The following is a 16,908-nucleotide window of genomic DNA, read 5'->3' as shown; positions in this document are numbered from 1 at the left end:
CATCTTATCAGCAGTGGCCAGCAAACAAGCTCACATCCACTCTAATTTGTAAAAAGCTTACCAAGCTAGGACTGGGCTCCTCAGGAGACAAGTTGCCTCTTCCTCACTAGCTGAAATGATGAGCTACACCGGGGGCTGCTGTCCTGGGTCGATTGAATGTGCTGATGCCCTGACACCCTTTGCAGATACCAGACGTATTTAGTACTTAGGGCATGCCTTCATACTGCTCTGTTTATCCTGAGCCTCCTGGAAACCATATGTCTGTGATTCATGGGGCATTGAGCCTGGGCTAATCAGCTATGTTGACAGGCAGGGTATATTTTATTGAGCTTAGTGCAACCTTAATGTTGTCGTGCTGTTTCCAGAATGCTTTGTGTGGATGTGCCTGTGATCAGAGGAGCTTAAAGTGACTTGGAATTTGTCCCTGTCCAGTTCAGACTGCATGACCTTTAAAGAGACTGTGAAGCAATACTTCTTCCTTTTTCCTCTGTGCCCCAAAGGCCAATCCAGGACAAGGAGGTTTTGAAGGGACACAAGAAAAACAGAGCCAAAGTAAACACCAGCAAGGAAAGAGGAGCGGGGAGGAAGAAACAGAAATAGCAGTGGAAATCTGTCAGGTAGAGAGAAGGCCCTTTTTGACATAGTCTATTTCTTATAACACTTAGCATACATTTAGTTAAACCAGTAAAAAAAAAGCCATTCTGACCCTGTGAGATGTTATGTTTGCATTCAGAGTTTATTCCTGCTGGGAAGATTATATTCAGCATTTGAACTAAGGCAAACTGGAATTGTTTTGTAGGAACTGTGTATTTCAACAAAGGCATTTTTTAAACTCTGGGACATCTTCCTACTTGTTCTCAACTAGGCTTATGTATTAAAAAAATAATAAAGGAATAAGGCAGTGTGGGCATGCTGTGGGTATGTTAGAGAGTTGCTGAGATGACTGACCCTCCCTCTTTGGCTGGCTAGTTTCTGAGAGCATGTTGAACACATGCTCTGGTGCTGTTGGAAGGCCCCATGAGAGGAAGAAACTGATTGAAAGCTCTCAGTTATGCTGAAGTGGGTGGCCAAAGTGCTGGAATTAAACAGCTGCTATGAACCTGCTGAACTTTGTTGTTTATAAATTATTTTGCAAGCCATCTGGAACAAGAATACCACAGTTTACAAAAGCTGTAGCTGAGGTTTTCAGGTTGAGCAGCGAGTGTGAAATATTATTAAGTGATTATCAGATTTTAAAGGCTTTTCTGAGTGACTTAAAGAGAGACTCTTAGGTTAGTGAGGTTTTAACTGAAACACATTTCTGGCTTTTCTTTCCTCATGGTGTGTTTATCTTAGTTACATTTGGGTCTTCCATTAAGTCCTTAACAATACCCAAGAATCCTACTGTGACTGAGTTGAGGAAAAAGAGCCATTAGATAAGAGGTCTGTTTACTTCTTGGGTAGCAGGTTGTACTGTACTCCCTGACCAAGTATTCCTCAGAAACCCTTCCCCATGTGTGGGGCTGACGTCAAATGTGAGATTATTTATGTTTCAGGTGGAATGAAGCTACCTCATACATCTGCCCATTTCCCAAATCTTGCTGAAGCAACCCAGCGACTCCTGTAAGGGGGACAAGGGCACAAGGACCATGCAACATGGCCGGGCTCTAACTGGCAGCCTCCCTCTGGCTTGGCTTGCTCTGTCTTTTATGGACTTTCCCCTTGGTAGCAGAACTGTGTCCATAGGTGCCACTGTAGCTGAACAAGTATGGTCTGAATGAGGATTCCCAAAGGTCTCCAATGGCCTTTGGGAATCACACTTTGGGAAGTGTGATGTTGCTGCCCCCAGCTATGGCCTCCCCTGGATCCATCAGCCTAGGGATCTTTGAGCTTTCCAGCTTTCTGCTCTTAGAACAAGGGAGATTTTGGCCTCTTTTCCTAATTAATTTCTCTTTTTAAGTCTTAGGGCAAATGTGCTGTGAGAGTGACTCATATATTTACCCTGTGAGCAATGTACCTGAAATGGCTCAATGTGTGGGATGCTCAGCATGCACTGGCTGGGCATAAAATGGGAAATGTCACAGGAAAGAGGCTGTAACCCACAAATCTCTGCTATTTCTGTGCTTTGTACGTGGACCTGATGGTGTGCTGACACACACACGTACATGTGCTGACACACAGTTTTTTGTTAAGCTTTTGTGCAGTTTAAGCTCTTTCTGGAAGGTTGCTTCTAGTGAAGGCAGGGGGAACTGAAAGTCTCATAGGTATTGGTCAGGTATAAAGCACAGATTGACAACTGAAACAGATATTAAGAACAAAAATTATACAGTAAACTTGCACAGTTGTTGTAGGGGCACCTTTTGCTTCTGTTGACTGGTGGAAATCTTATGTGCTTGTTAATATGAAGGGGGTGGCTGTCACTGGAAAGCAGCAGTAAAGAAGGTTTTCTGGTCAATTGTTTTATAATGCTGAACAGGCAGTTTCCCAATATGACTATATATCTCATTTTTTGGCATTATGTACAGGGAATTAAATATAACTTACTTTGCCTTGGGCTGATCACTTAAAATGCAGTCTCAAAATATGATGCAATTACTTGTATTAATGGTATTTGTACTTTGTGTGTGTGACAACTTCAATATGGTCTTATTGCAGCTTGAATATATTAACAGCCTATGAAAGGGTTGCTAAAATATAACTACTTTTTAGACTTGAATTCCTACTTTCCTCTGAAAACTCACATTTGTGTGCAGGGCTTTCTTTTATGCATGAGGTGCTAAGGAGAAGATAGGAACCTTAAACTGAGAACTGTTGAAATCAATGAAACCTGGGATGCTGATTGACAGATGCTGATTGACACGTGGGTTCTGACTGCTATTTTGTCCCCTCAGCTGGGGGCCTAGAAAACAGTGTGTGTGTGTGTGTTTGTGTGTGTGTGTGTTTGCGTGTGTACTTTCTAACCTCTTTGGCTATGTATTTTTTCCCCAGATGGGTGTAATTTTCAAGTGTTCAGGGCTGCAGAGCTCATTCTGCAGACTTCTGCTCCATTGGGACGCTAAGTGGGTCTCCCTTGTGCATACCCTGCTGCTTATTTTCACCCAAATCTGTGGGAACTTACTGGCTTTGAGACTCTGGGTTCTTTGTTAAATGTGTCTGAATTTAGTCAGCAGGTTCAAAAATTGCTGGAAACATGGGAGGACAGACTACCTGTGTCCATGTGTGCCCACAGGTAATGAACAGTTATGCTGTCCATGTGTAGGAATACATGTACCAAGTACTGCACATGATTTTTTTTTAACTCTGTACAGCTGATGAAATTCCACCAGGTCTGAAAATTAAATCACACTTTAAGAAATAATTAATTTGCCTCTTTTTTTTTCCCCAGGCATGTTATTTGTTTATTTATTTTTCTTCCCTCTAATCCACCCCAATAAGTGTTATAAGAGAAATGCTGACACACTCTTGCCTCTGCTATCACCAGTGGGTGCTACTCTAAAAGTGTCTAATGATTTTAATGAATTTTGTGGCTGAAAGTTGGACACTGAAGCTTATTTAAAAGCATTCAACAGTGAAAAAAGAATAGGCCTTTATTGATATCTAGTCAAAAGTGAAGACTTAGCTGTAATTATTTACAAATCAATTAATGGACCTTTCCTCTAACACCCTATCAGTCAAAGACTGGCTAAGAGCAGCGGAGAGCATTGATAAGAATACACCATGAAACAAAATCAATTGGTTTTTGTCATTCTGACAGAAGTGAGCTCTACACGTGGATTAACCCAGAATGCAACAGGAAAATGTCCACAGGCTGGAAGATAACCTAATTTTGTAAAATCAAGGTTGTCATAAGAATCTTTCATAATTGATGGTGAGATTAGAATTTATCTAGCAGCCTGGTGGTGAAAATCAAAACAGCTTCTAGTGCAGCATTGCAAACACTTCAAAGCTTGGTTGGCTTCCTTAGATCTGGAATCTGTCCTTAATGTCAGCTAATTTAGAGAAAAGAGATACAGGGTATGAGCTTTGAGATCATACTTTTATGAATGAGGTCATGTGTTTATGGTTGTAGTTGGCAGTTACAGTATGCAGTCCTTGGGAAGTATTGGGGCATGTGTTTTTCTGGTGCTGCAGGATAGTTGCCAATATTTTTTGTATTACCTTTTTGAAAGTTTTTTTTTTTTTAATTATTATGTTTTCCTGTACAAAATTTTTGTTCATATTTTTTGTCTGAATATGAAGCTGTGATGGTATTTGGATCATAATCCTGGCTCTAGTGTGATTCTGAAAAACATTGACCAAAAAAACCCCTTAACATTTCCACAAAATGGTCTTTAAAAAAACTCTGAAATATTTTTGTAATTATCAGCAGAACACTAAGACAGTATTGGGATGATTTCATTAAATGACAAAACTTAAGACTATCAGTTTTAGTGAATCTTAGTTCTTTAAGTGATCACACAATGTGAAATTCTCAAGAAATTTTCAGCCTTGTATCTAGATTTCTTTGGTTTGCACACAGTCCAGTAAGAGCAGTGCTCTGATTTCTGCCTCCAGCTGTGTGGTACATATTTTACAGCCTTATGATTAGCATAACTTTATTCCACTCAAGCATTCCTCATCAGTGTGCACCAGCTCCCTCTCCCCACAGTGAGCCTTTCCCAAGCTGCTTTTGGGAAATCCTAGGGGAAGACAACTCTACACATTTGCTGCTGCTTCTCACTGTCCCTCCAACATGTTTGTTCCAAACTGTAATGTGCTTTTCTCTATTTCTGCAGGTTATTTTGCAAATTATCCAATAAACAAGAAGTTTAGCTTCTTATTTATTCAATTCAATTTTCAGCCTAAGATAATTCTGGAGAATTATCCTATGAACCTCCTCTGAGTTTTAATGCAACAGCTCTTCCTCACCAGATAGTGCAAATAGGCACTGGTGAGTACAAGGACAGGAATACCTGAGAATCATTTAAATAAACAGCAGGCCAAGCCTTAAAGCAAAACCCAAACAAAATATATTAATCAAAACGATTTATCAGTAATGTTTTGTGACCAAGACAAAGGTCAGTGCAGTAACCTTTCAGTAATGCATCGTGCAGTCATGCAAAAGACCTGGTTTCTGTTCCCAGGCTTGGTCTGAACAAACTTGTGTGGTTTGTTTAATCTCTACAGGGAGAAAGCTTTGCATTGCTCATGGATTTCAAGGGTGACCGTACAGATGGAGGTATGTGCCCTTTTGGTCCTGAAATGGGACAACAGTGCTTGAGAGAACAAATTTTTAGGGACTTTCAAGTGCTAGAAATATGCAATGAATGTTAAAAAGAAAGATATGGAGCTCTAGCTTTTAAAACAGTTTGACATTCTAAACCCTTGAGAAGGTAAAAATGTGTGTAGTGAATCTGACAACTCCATAGTGAACATACAGGATTCCCAAAGAATCCTGCAGCGCTCAGAGGTGCTTTGTGCCAATAGAGATGATAAAGTTTCCAAGTTACTAAAAAGAAAGGAGTTTTCAGTGAAAATAATAAATATACTTAAAGAAGAAAAGTTAGGGAAGCTGTTGTTGCCCTGGTAACCATAACTGGTATTAATTGGCATGGCAGTTGTTTTTAGCTGCTGACCTCTTAATGCTTCCCTCTGCATATTATTTCCACTGGTAATTAAAAAATAGTATTATCTTTTTTTCTTCTTTATTTCATATTTATATATTTTGATAGTTTTGTCCCCACCCTCTCTGTGTTGTTCAAAGACAACCTTTTTCCCTTCTTTTTTCACACATGTTCATCTCTCCTCAAGTGGGGCAGAGTGAAAGAGGCAGAGGAGGAATCATTGAACAGGAGTCAATATCCTGGAATAAATTATTTCTAGAAAATAATAAATGTCTTTCCTGCCAGATGCAAAACTCCTCATTTAAACTTATTCTACTTCTTATGTATCAAAATCAAACAATGATGTAGACAAATAATAACATGAGAAAAAGAAAATGACTGTTGTTTCCAGCTCGTTCGATGAAAACTATTTTTCCAACATCAAAAGAACTCTACGTATGGTTTCTGACATATGTCATAACCTTGACATTGGTTTAGAAGCATGCTAGCCTTAGCTGGAATTCTGAGATGCTTTCTGTTCCTTCTCCTTGGGAGTTAGCTCATGGTCATGACATGCTCATTTAAAAGCTTTTTACAATATTTCCTGGGTAAGCACCAATTGTCCTACGGGAAAGTTTGACTTTGGGTGAAAAGAAGGTGAGTAGAGGAAAAAGGAGATGAAAGTAAAAAATTAGCTTCAAATCCCTCCCTGCCACCATCTTGAACAATATTTTTTTCACTTACCTTTGGAAGAGGAACAGTTGGAAATTGCACAGCATCAGTAATCTGCAGTGACTATCTTTTATAGTAGAATTTTCCTTGGAGGGATAAACATTCTAGGTGATTTACGTCTTGCAGCTTAAAAACTTGTTATTCTTCAAATATTCTTCAAATATTCTCTTTTGCCTGTTGCCTCATGGTAAATATTGTGGAAAAAAAACCCTTGTGCCTCTGTAAAAAAGTTCTTCTGAAGTAAATTTTCAAGTCTTTCTACTTACATACTGCTCCTCTGTTTTCTGTGTTTTCTAAAACAAAATTATGGGAAAGATGCTTTCACTGGCTACTTTAGATATTAGATGTAGGTTTTATTTCTTTTGTGGCAAAGGTAGGTCAGATTATCTAACAGCATGTCCACTTTCATCTTGAAAACCTCCAGCAATGTGGACTCTGTCATGCCCCTGGAGAGGCTGTGCCAGTGAATGATTCTTCTTGCTGTAAAAAGCTAATTTCTTACATCCAAGAGCAAAACACTGGTAGCCGATGTCGAAATTGTGTTTTGAGAAGAAGGGATTGCAAGAGCTTTATGCGTGTAAGAGAGATGGAGAAGAATTCCAGTGGAAGTAGATAAACCTGTTTGAGCAAAGTTTTATTGAGGGGTTGCTTTGTTTTGTGTTTTGTTTTGTGTTTTGTTTTGGTTTTTTTTTTTTTGTTTGTTTGGTTTGGTTTTTTTTTGTTTTTTTTTTTTTGTTTTGTTTTGTTTTGGTTTGGTTTTTGGTTTTATTTAGTGGAAAAAAAAATATCTGAAGATCACCTCTAGATCTACCTTTGTTATTTCAGAAATTGTTGGACTGAGAATGTTTTGCCTTGGCTTCACTCAATGTGAAATTAATCCTTAACTTTCAAGCCCCAAAGTAATGCATAGTTGGACATCAAAAATATGTGTATATGGGGCAAGTTTTGTTTCACCTTAAATCTGTATCCTACACATTCATCAAGCTAAGCAGTCTAATAATATCACAGCACATAACTGACATAATGTCAAATCCAGATGACCAGATGGTTCTCTGTAACTCAAAGAAATACAATTGGCATCTGCAAGAGAGCAGTCTTCTTTTCTAATCATTATTCTCCCTGGCATTTCATCCAAGTTACTAAGAGAATGTAAAACTTCCAAACAAACTCTAAAAAGCTTCTCTGCCAACATCCATACTATTCCATATTTGAGCACATAATTAAAATATTTTGGTGTCCAAATCTGCAGATGAAGTCAACATTTGAGGGGACTGGCCAAGATGATCTCCAGAGATCCTTTTCAACCCTAACAATTCTGTGACTTTTAAATTTCTGTTTATTGCTGATGCAAAGTATACAGAATGTTTGGGTACTGGGAATCCAGACCCTGGTATTGATCACTTTAATTTGCTGTTCATGCAGCAGGCCACCTTTTGACAGACTTCTGGTTTTGTAGCTTTAGATCTGTGCTTTCTCAAACCCCTTGGTTTGTCAAGATCGTGAAGCACTTCTGTAACTAATGCTAATTCCCATGACACTCTTTGGAGATCCAGTATCCTACTTCAACAGCCCAGGGAAGAAATATCACTGGCAGTGTGTCAGAAAATCAAAACATAAACTTGCAACTTAAATACCATACAAGTGCAAACTGGTATTGGGTGATGGGAACACCTTATCTTTTCCGGAAAATTAAGTTAGGATGAAAAATACTAGCTATTAGACAGCTTAAAAATAAAAGAGACTCACATGATTAAGCATAGCTAGTATTTTGTGAAATCTCTGTGAAATTCTGTTATGTTTCACATCTCAATATCCACTTAAGAGCAAAGTCTAGCGTAAGAATAACTTCAAAACAAAAGGAACCCATTTTTTCCCTATTAAAAAGTTCTCTAATTATGTGTGCATTATTCACAATGTTGCTGTTAGTGATAGAAAAATGTTTTCTTTACCTGAATTTCATTTGGACAATATTAGCTCTAGATCTTAACTTCATCTTCACTGCTCACCTCAGGTCTGTAAGAGACATTAATATAGATGTGGGAGATGGGAATAGAGCAGAGGTTTCTGAAAAAAAGAACAAAAATACCCTGTGAGGAAAAACAAAAAGAGTAGAAACTGAAGACAAAGTATAAACTAACTAGGGGGTATGGAAAAGTGAAGGAATAAAGAAAGGGTAAAAAATTAACTTGAAAAGTTCTGGTAAAATTTACCACAGGCTGCCTGTCATTTGGGATCAGAGGAATGTTTCAGTACCTTATAGATGGACTGATAGGCTATCTTATGAACTTTGATAACCCAAAAAGTGGAATTGAATGGAGAAACTTAAAACAGATATTAATCTTTGAGTTCAGGAAAATGTTACAAGCTTAAAACAGCTTAAGGATTACAGATCCTCAAACTTGCTGAGATGTATATAAACTTCACAGAGTTTGCATGGCAATCCTAATTGTTTATTTGTTTTTGGCTTAAACTTTAGGGAGTAACCTCATCAAGCAAGGGTGGTGTGCTTTTACTGCTGCTCATCATAGCCTTGCAGGGGGGAAAGGAGGCTGGCAGACCTCTGTGTGGTAAGTGCAGTGGTATTTCTTATGTAACATAATTCCATTTTGTTGCACTGTCAAAATTTATCTACAACCGTGCAATGTATTTTCACCCCACGGGACAGATGAGAACAGGTGGAAGGATGTGAATGTTAAAATAACAGGAGGGGAAGAGGAGCCAGCTCAGCGCTAGTGCCCGTAGCTGTGGCTATAGAAACAAATTAGTGTGGTGTGAATTCATTGTAAATTCAGTGTTGGTTACTGCCTCAGTACATGTTTTTGACCTATGGTTAATCTGCAGTAGTGCAAGGTTGTTCCCGTGTGCCAGAAGTGCCTATCAGGGAAATTCCCAAGAGCACCTGCTGGCCTGTGAATTCAGGAGCTCCTCTGCCTTGTGCATGTGCCCTTATCATGGCAGAGAGAAAAATCAGCCCGGCATTTGAATATTGAGCATGAATTGAATGGGCAGATATGTTTCAAATTATGTTTTACAATACAGCTCTTCTGTGACTACACCGTTTTGTGGGGTTTTATGTTTTTGGTTTTTTTTGGTTTTTTTTTGTTTTTTTTTTTTTTTTAATTGTGAATGAACACTAAATTTCAAATGGAAAATAGGCAATAAGGCTGGTTGGTGTATATTTGGCTGTCAAAAACTGGTTAAGCCAGCTAGCTTTGGTCTAGCTCTTATTTTGTGCCCAGAAGTAACTTTGCAGACATAAATTAAAGCATGCAAATACCTGTCTGATCTGAGACTCCAGTAGGCAATTAGATCTCTTTGGAAAAAATAGTCTGTAACTATTTCCTGGAGTAGAGGAATGAAACAGAGAGGGTTTTAGAAAGTAAGAAGTTGCTGTTTTATATTTTACTAGGGGACCACAGCAGTGCAAGCCATTTTAGGCTCAATCCCTGCATTCAGAAAATTGATTCACATTGTAAACTCAGCCTGCACTGGGTTAATGATCAGAAGATCTCATGTTTTATCCCTGGACAAGTAGATCATGTTGCCTCATGACTTTCAGAGTTTTTTGTCCTTTCTGACAGTTTACCTAGGGATTCCTAGGGGTGAATAAAGATACCCCTGGTAGTGTGATCTTGCTACCTAAAGCTAATTGAAAGGTCTTAAATACAATCATTGTAAGTTTTTGACAAATGTCATTATTTAAATATAAAGGCATGAAGGAATAAATTTTCAAAGCCTTGCCTGGAGGATTGGCAATATTTCTTTCTTTGTAGTGAAAACAGTAGTACATTTTAGACTTTGTCCTGTATTTGAAAGAGCTCAGTAGATGAGATCTGAGGGCCTTTGAGTTTAGAAAACTTTGTTTTGGGAGGTCCAGGTTGAACTTTAAAAGCTGTGTATAGCCTTCAAAGCCTGGCCTGCATATTCAATTTCCCTGTCATTTCAAGGTGAGCAGAACATTTTTTTGCTTGCAGGCTTTTCATTAATGTTGAAGAGAAATCACGAGAACAATCAGCTCTCACGATGGTTTGAATTTCTTTTGGTAACAATTCATGTAAATAGGTGTGCATATGCAAGCTAGACATAGCTTTAGGGCTGCTGTTAAATTGTTAGTGTGTATGCCAGTTGCATTAAAATTGGACAGCTCTGACTTATGTGCAGCACTGTTAGTTGTAGGAGTAACATTTAGAAAGACCACCTTTTTGGAAGTAAAATGGGTTGACTGTGAGTTGGGATTTGGGATGAGGGGGGGTGCGGGAGTTGTGGAAGTCACAGGAAACTAAAACTCTTTATTTCTTATGAACTGTTACCAGCTCAAGATTGCTCTTAGATTAATATCCAATCAACTAAGCAATGTCTTTTAGCAGTCTTAGTCTTAGTCTGCATTAGTCTCTCTTTGAAGCAGGTGTGCCATGCAAGACTTTCAGATACAGAATCACAAACTGGCTTGGTTTGGAAGGCCCCTTAAAGATTATCTAGAGTCTCCTGTCATGAGCAGGGGCACCTTTCACTAGATCAGGTTGTGTCCTTGAACACTTCCATGGATGGGGCATCCATAGCTTCTCTGGGCAACCTGTGCCAGTGCCTCACCACTCTGAATAATGAAGTTCTTCCTAATATCTAATCAAAACCTACTCCCTGCATCAGTGAGCTCTCTTGGTGTGCCCTGGACTGATCAGGAGTGATGCTTGCTTCTGCCTCTTTTCATCTGGTTTAAAGCAGAGCTACTGGAATTCAGGCCCTCTCTATTTGAGAAGACAGAAATACAAAATAAGCTGAGCCCCATTTACCTGAACATAGGGGACCACAGTAAAGTAGAGAATATTTCTTCACCCAACACACCAAGTGCAAGAGGTACCTGCAAATTATTAAATGGATCAAGGGCTTCCCATGTGAACACAGTGTGCACAGAACAAGGAGAAGGTGCTATTGGAATGAGGCAGTGAAAAACAATGTTGATTGCACAAAATACACGTGTGTAAGCAGCACTCAGGGTCATTTGTCCCTGTTTACCATGGTGATCTTTGCAGTAAAGGTGTAAATTTCATAGAATTTTAAGAAAATTTCCTGCTCACATTTATGCATTTAAGGTAGTGTGTGTGGAATTACATGGGCCAGTAATAAGGGATGGGAAACAGACCTAATGCAGCAGGCTGGGAGGGAAGTGGAGAGTCAGTATTGTTCTTTGAGGGTTCTTAAAAGGTGTGGATAGGAGGATTTTAGAAAAATATAAGTCTAAAAAGGTGTTTTAACTGTGCTTTCAAATGCATAATGTCTAGGTACTTACATGCTGGAAATCTGTGGTGCTGAGAATCAGGACAAAAGAGGCGTTGAAATCCTTGGAAGTAAACAAATAAAAGACTGTCTAGGTGAGTGTAGTCCTGTGTTTAAATCAGAGGTTGTTTATTGCGAGGCTGTATTCTCAAAGCAGCTGTTCGCAATAGCTTGTTGTACCAGTTCTACAAGGTTTTCTGAAAGAAAAATCAAGATACGAAGCTTGCTCTTTGCTTGCCAAGGTTTATTTCACACAGGAGTCCTGCATCTTTGCACCCTGTTCTGGGAGCCTTTCGCTTTGAGAAGGAGTTCTCTTTCTCTCTTGGTCAGGAATAAATCCCATTCAAGGCCCAAAATAAAGGGGAAATATATCTTTCCTTCATTTTTCTTTTCCTTTGAGATGCTGGGAGTTAGGGGGAAGGGAGAAATGCTAGAAATGGAGAGATGTTAAGAGCAGGCTTTAGAGCACATTTAGCTATAATCGTTCTTATACACTCATGCATCTCTATCCTTTTATTAGCAGCCCTCCATGAAACATGGAGATTAGCACTAGTCATGTGGAAGTGTTTAAAAATTCAAGCAGTGACAATAGGAAGTGTCAGACAGTAATGGAATAAGTATGACAAAATTACAAAGACAGCAGCTATTCATTAATAAATTAAAACCTCATAGGGTTTTCTAAAACTGAAGGTGTCTAACTTGGAAATGATATCGTTCTGGATGCAACTTTATAATTTCCCTTTCACCCTGTTTGGTGGGAAAAAAGTAATCCCTTTTTAATCATAGACCAGACCATGTGTTAATACTCCCCACTGCACATTCAGAGGTAAATTTAGTATGAAGAACTGCAGGCACAGCAACCTCCAAGGGACAGGTGGGGACCTGTGATGAGTAACCCTGGATATGGAGCTGTGAGGATGGGGTGAGGACAAGGGCGTAGAGTAAGATGGGCTCACAGCGCCTTTCTCACGCTCTCTGCTTACCCAAAACACCAGTGTCACACTTGGGGTAGCCAAAACATGACATAAGAAAGGATGTGTCACAGCTGGGTAATCTGGTGGTCTATCCAGGAGGTCTGGGGTGGTGTTTCCTTGCTGCTCAGCCCAGCACCTCAGCACATGGGGCTCTGCATGGGATTCCCTGGCACGGGGCTGTGCCTCAGGGCTTGGCAGGGGACAGGCTGGCCTCCCCCTCCTGCTCAGGCCACTGCACACAGAGCACCACCCAGATCTCTGCATTCATGTTTCCCATTTAAAAGCATTCAGGGCCACCCAGTGCTTTGAGTGAGCAGCTGTGGTGGTGGCTCTCACGTTGGCCAGAAGGGAGCATGTTCTCAGTTACCCACATTGAATACGGGTGGCCACGGCTCTCTCGGGGAAGCGCTGCCTTGCTATCTGGAGGTGGCACCTATTGTCTGCTCTCGGAGCTCTGCTGCTTGAAATGCTTTTCTTCTGCTTCCTCTGTCAGCAGATTTGCGTGTGTTCAATGGTCTTGAGAAACCTCACATGGGAGAAAACCTTTTGAATCTGCTGCTCTGGTATAGAGGGACCAGTTTAATGAGAAACACTTCTCTTTAAAAGGATTTGATTAAATAAGGTCCCTTGTTCCTTTCTCCATTCCCTGCCCCCTTTATTCCCTCCTCTTAGCTGAGGACCATGGGTGACTCTTGGATGTAATATATATTTTCTGATCAGCCCTCTGAAGGCTAGGTCCCCTGTTCTTCCATACAAGAATGCCATTTCTTAATAATTTTTTTTTTAATGAACTGAGCTTATTAACCTGCCTTTCACTTTGTGTAAACTGTAATTAAAATGTATAAAGAATTTGACTTGTGTTGTGCCCTTCTGGATCTGTTGTGGGGTCTACCGTAGCAGCATGTACCTAAAACACTGAAACATTGATTATTGATTTTTATTTTTTTAAAGAAAGACTCAGGTCATTTCACAGAGGGTAAGCAGAGCCACTGAATGAGGAACCCAGGAATGCCTTCTACCCTGGCAAAGATTTGTGCAGCCATGGCAGCCACCTGTGGTAGGAAATGCAAAGAATGAGTTCAGAGCACGGTCCGCACTAGCAAAGTCCTCACATTCCTCCAAATAGCTATTTTATGCTTTAAATTTTCTTTCCCTCCTTTCTGAGAAAATTGGTCAAGAAGCTAGAGGGAAATTACATTCTTTGTGACCTTAACTGAAACATTAATAGGGTAAAGGGAAAGTTGTTCTGTGTAACCCATGAAGCCAAATGTTGTGGGAGCCCAGGTAGGCTGCTGGGGTTTAGAAATCGGAGGTAGCCAACTTGTAAATGATAATTTGCCAGCAGTATTTGCAGGAGGCTTTACTTATGTGGTGTGTTTGGTTTTGGTTTGGGTTTTCTGTGTGTTTGTTTTGTTGTTCTTTTGTTTGTTTGGGATTATTTTACAGTTGTTTTCCTAATTTATTTTTAAATTTCAAGCTATCTTTCAGTTATGATATGATCAGCTATGACTCATCCTTTATTTTCTTGGTACTAATTTTCTGTGAAGCCAAATACTGAAAGAAGAATCTGTGTGTATTATATTGCTGAATCCTCTTCCAGTGCAAATAAGGAGTTGAGAGAATTATTTTAAACACCACAATTTTTAAGCAAGCTTGATTGTTGATAGCTGTGTCTGTGATACAGACAGATCAAAAGAAGACAATTTTCACTCTTTTAATTTAGTTATTCAGAGATGTGGTTGGGGTTCCCCCCCCACCTGTTTTTTTTTGTTTTTTTTTTTTTTTTTTTGTTGACGTATCTGATTATCTCTGCTTCTTCCTCTTTACACTGCATTGCCCAGAGCCTGCTTTTTGCAACCCAGAATTCCTATACTGAAAGGTCAGGCTCAGTGTATTTGCCATTGTAATCTCCCTGTTTCCCTGCTTTTAATCTCCTCATCGTTGAGGTTTTAAAAGCAAGAGCGATGTTTTGCTGATGAGAGAGTGGAAAAGGAGATATGATATACAGCCTCCAGAGTGGGCTGTCCAAAGATGCAAAGTGTGAATTTGTTCACTCAGTGGGTCAGAGCTAGCAGAGGAATGAGTGGGTGCTGATTTCTTGTCAGCTTCCTTTGGTCTTTGCTCCACTCCATGGATGAGGGTGTCGTGAGGCAGCGCTAAGTTTAAAGGGAGAAGATGTCTGCCTTTTCCCTAGCAGACTGAATGTGGCCTTTCCTGATGCCTGTGTCTTCCCAGGTGCAGCCCAACTGAGTCTGCTGAGGGGCTCTGGGCCAGCCTGTCATTTCAGTCGCGCTGTCTTTGCGCTCAAATAGCTGCTGGTATGTGCCTTAATTAATTAAATCGTATAATGTGTGCAAGGGAGCCTCCTCCTCTTTCCTTGGATAGTGGCTTGCTCAGCTGATTTCTCATTTAAAAGTCCCAGTAAGACTGATTCTTTTGATGCTATTCTCTCTCTTTCCCTTGTGCAGGGTAAGGCAGCTTCATTCTAAAGGCAGCGTAGCTGGGCAATTTCTCAGCTGTGGGTAAATAGCGGGGCCTTTGAGCCGAGCCATTCCACATGACCTAGGATGAATTGGGCTGCATTCCTAGCGAGGGCACCCCTGCCCCTAAACAGAAGAAAAGCTGCCTCTTAAGCACTCCCACTTATAACTAGGGGGCAGATGTTTTGCGGTGTTGGTTTTTGCTGGGCTGAAAATATAGCATAAGGTTAGCAAAATATTTAAACTGCAGCATAGTCACAGGCTGAGTGCACAGGGTTTACTTAAGGGAGGAGAGTGCTATTTATGGAAGGCATGTGGTTTACTTCCTCCCCCCTGAAGTGGGAATGTTTCTCTAGGGTTTGGCATGCTCTTCTATATAAGTGAAAGAAGGAGACCAAGATTTTTGGGAACTTTCAATATATTCATGTCCACTTTCTCACGTCAGATGTGAGAACTTTCTGATTGTTTTGTGCATTCACATTTTACCTGCTGGGTTTTCAGCAGTATTTTTAATCTTTTACAACCAAACTGTGCAGTTTTCTCCCCTTTATAGCAGTGGTATGTTGATAATCTGAATTAAGTGCAAATTATGGGAGCCGATTAGGAGCAAAATGAGAAAAAGACATTACAGCTCTCACAAATGCTTCATTATACTAAACTGCCAATTTTAAAATTCATTTCACTGAGTTTAAAGTGAAATGTTTAAAGGAAATGTGGATAGCTGAAAAGGTTGCCACGCTTCTTAAAAAAAGATTATATGATGATATGAGATACTTGGTTGTCATTGTGTCAATTATGGCTCGTCAGGCAACATTAATCTTTGATGTCTGGCATTTGTGGAAGACAGTTATACGAGAGAGCTAAAAAGCCTTGAAAAGTATGCTTGTTACTTGGCAGGGTTGACTAAGATATTCAGCTCTGGAAAAAGGTCTTTACAGTCCAATATTGTCAAGGCAGGAAAATATTTTTATGACTCGAGAAAATGGATTAATTCATTTCCTAATCCTGGGAAATGATTGACCCAGGAGTGGCCAGCCAAAAAATAGGCCTTTAAGAATAGCAACTTGATGTGCCCTGAATTTAGGAACATGTGCTTGTCTCCAAGGTGTGTCTCAAGGCCCTTGTCAGGAGGGAGATAGGAAGGTGGTGGAGCTGAGGGATGTCCTGTGCAATGTGGGTTTTCTACCCCTCCATGAGCTTAGGAAATATTTAGTTATCAAATGCTACACCCATGCTGGAGGTTTGAAACCCTTAGATTTTTGTTCAAACCATTAAACTCTTTCATCTAATGAAAATAACTTTCATTTAAAATGGAAAACATTAAACCAAACAATAACTATTTTTTGCCCTAATGACTTTTTTGATCCAAGAGCTTTCAGAGTGCTTAGCCTTGCAACTTCAGATTTATTTTTTTTTTTTAAATTGCTTTACAAAATCACAGGATGTTTCTGTGGTGAACATACATCTGTGCTGGCTTTTGCTGAGCTTTGGAAATAGGTCAGGAATTAAAGCTCCGGCTTTGTGGTTCTGAGGAAAGCCCTTAAGAAACTCTCTCAGACATAAGAGGGTAAAGAGGGGTCACTGGAAGCACTGTTTGACCATATATAGATGGCATGGTCTCTCCTGTCTGCAAGCATGTATGACTTACATGCAGCCACATCTATGTGTGAGCTGCTGAAACTGGTGCTCCTCAATGTCTGCTTAGGACAGATTGCTAAAAAAAAAATTGGAAAAAAATTGGACAGATTGGAAAAAAAAAGAGGCAGTCATGAGAAAACATTCAGAGGAAGGGAAGGCTCTGCCTTCTCATGATGGTGGTGGCTCCTCCATCCATGCCTTAAGCTCAGCTGTGTGGGCTAAGCTCAGTCCATTGTTTCTCTGCCTACC

The 16,908-nt window shown here is 39.9% G+C and overlaps 1 protein-coding gene across 9 annotated transcripts in view; it reads left to right on the top strand.

Annotated features, from left to right (window-relative positions):
* LOC134420058 (uncharacterized) overlaps positions 1-16,908 on the top strand; it is a 261,128-nt gene that overhangs the window by 173,066 nt on the left and 71,154 nt on the right. For 4 of the 9 annotated variants that reach the window (XR_010028237.1, XR_010028236.1, XR_010028235.1 and 1 more), the window contains exons 6-7: positions 8,770-8,860; positions 11,573-11,662. The exons of 1 other annotated variant lie outside the window; for it this stretch is intronic. Coding sequence is in view for 1 of the 8 variants with exons in the window: in XM_063159756.1 (XP_063015826.1) it covers positions 5,146-5,197; positions 8,770-8,860; positions 11,573-11,662 (233 nt within the window). In the remaining 7 variants the exon portion in view is untranslated. Of the gene's footprint in view, positions 1-4,754; positions 4,910-5,145; positions 5,198-8,769; positions 8,861-11,572; positions 11,663-16,908 lie in introns of all 9 variants that reach the window. 4 more of the 9 variants (XR_010028238.1, XR_010028240.1, XM_063159756.1 and 1 more) reach the window with 4 other exon arrangements.

The sequence above is a fragment of the Melospiza melodia genome, chromosome 1, assembly GCF_035770615.1.
Source record: "Melospiza melodia melodia isolate bMelMel2 chromosome 1, bMelMel2.pri, whole genome shotgun sequence".
NCBI classification, from domain to species: domain Eukaryota; kingdom Metazoa; phylum Chordata; class Aves; order Passeriformes; family Passerellidae; genus Melospiza; species Melospiza melodia.
This window is presented reverse-complemented; position numbering and strand designations above follow the sequence as displayed.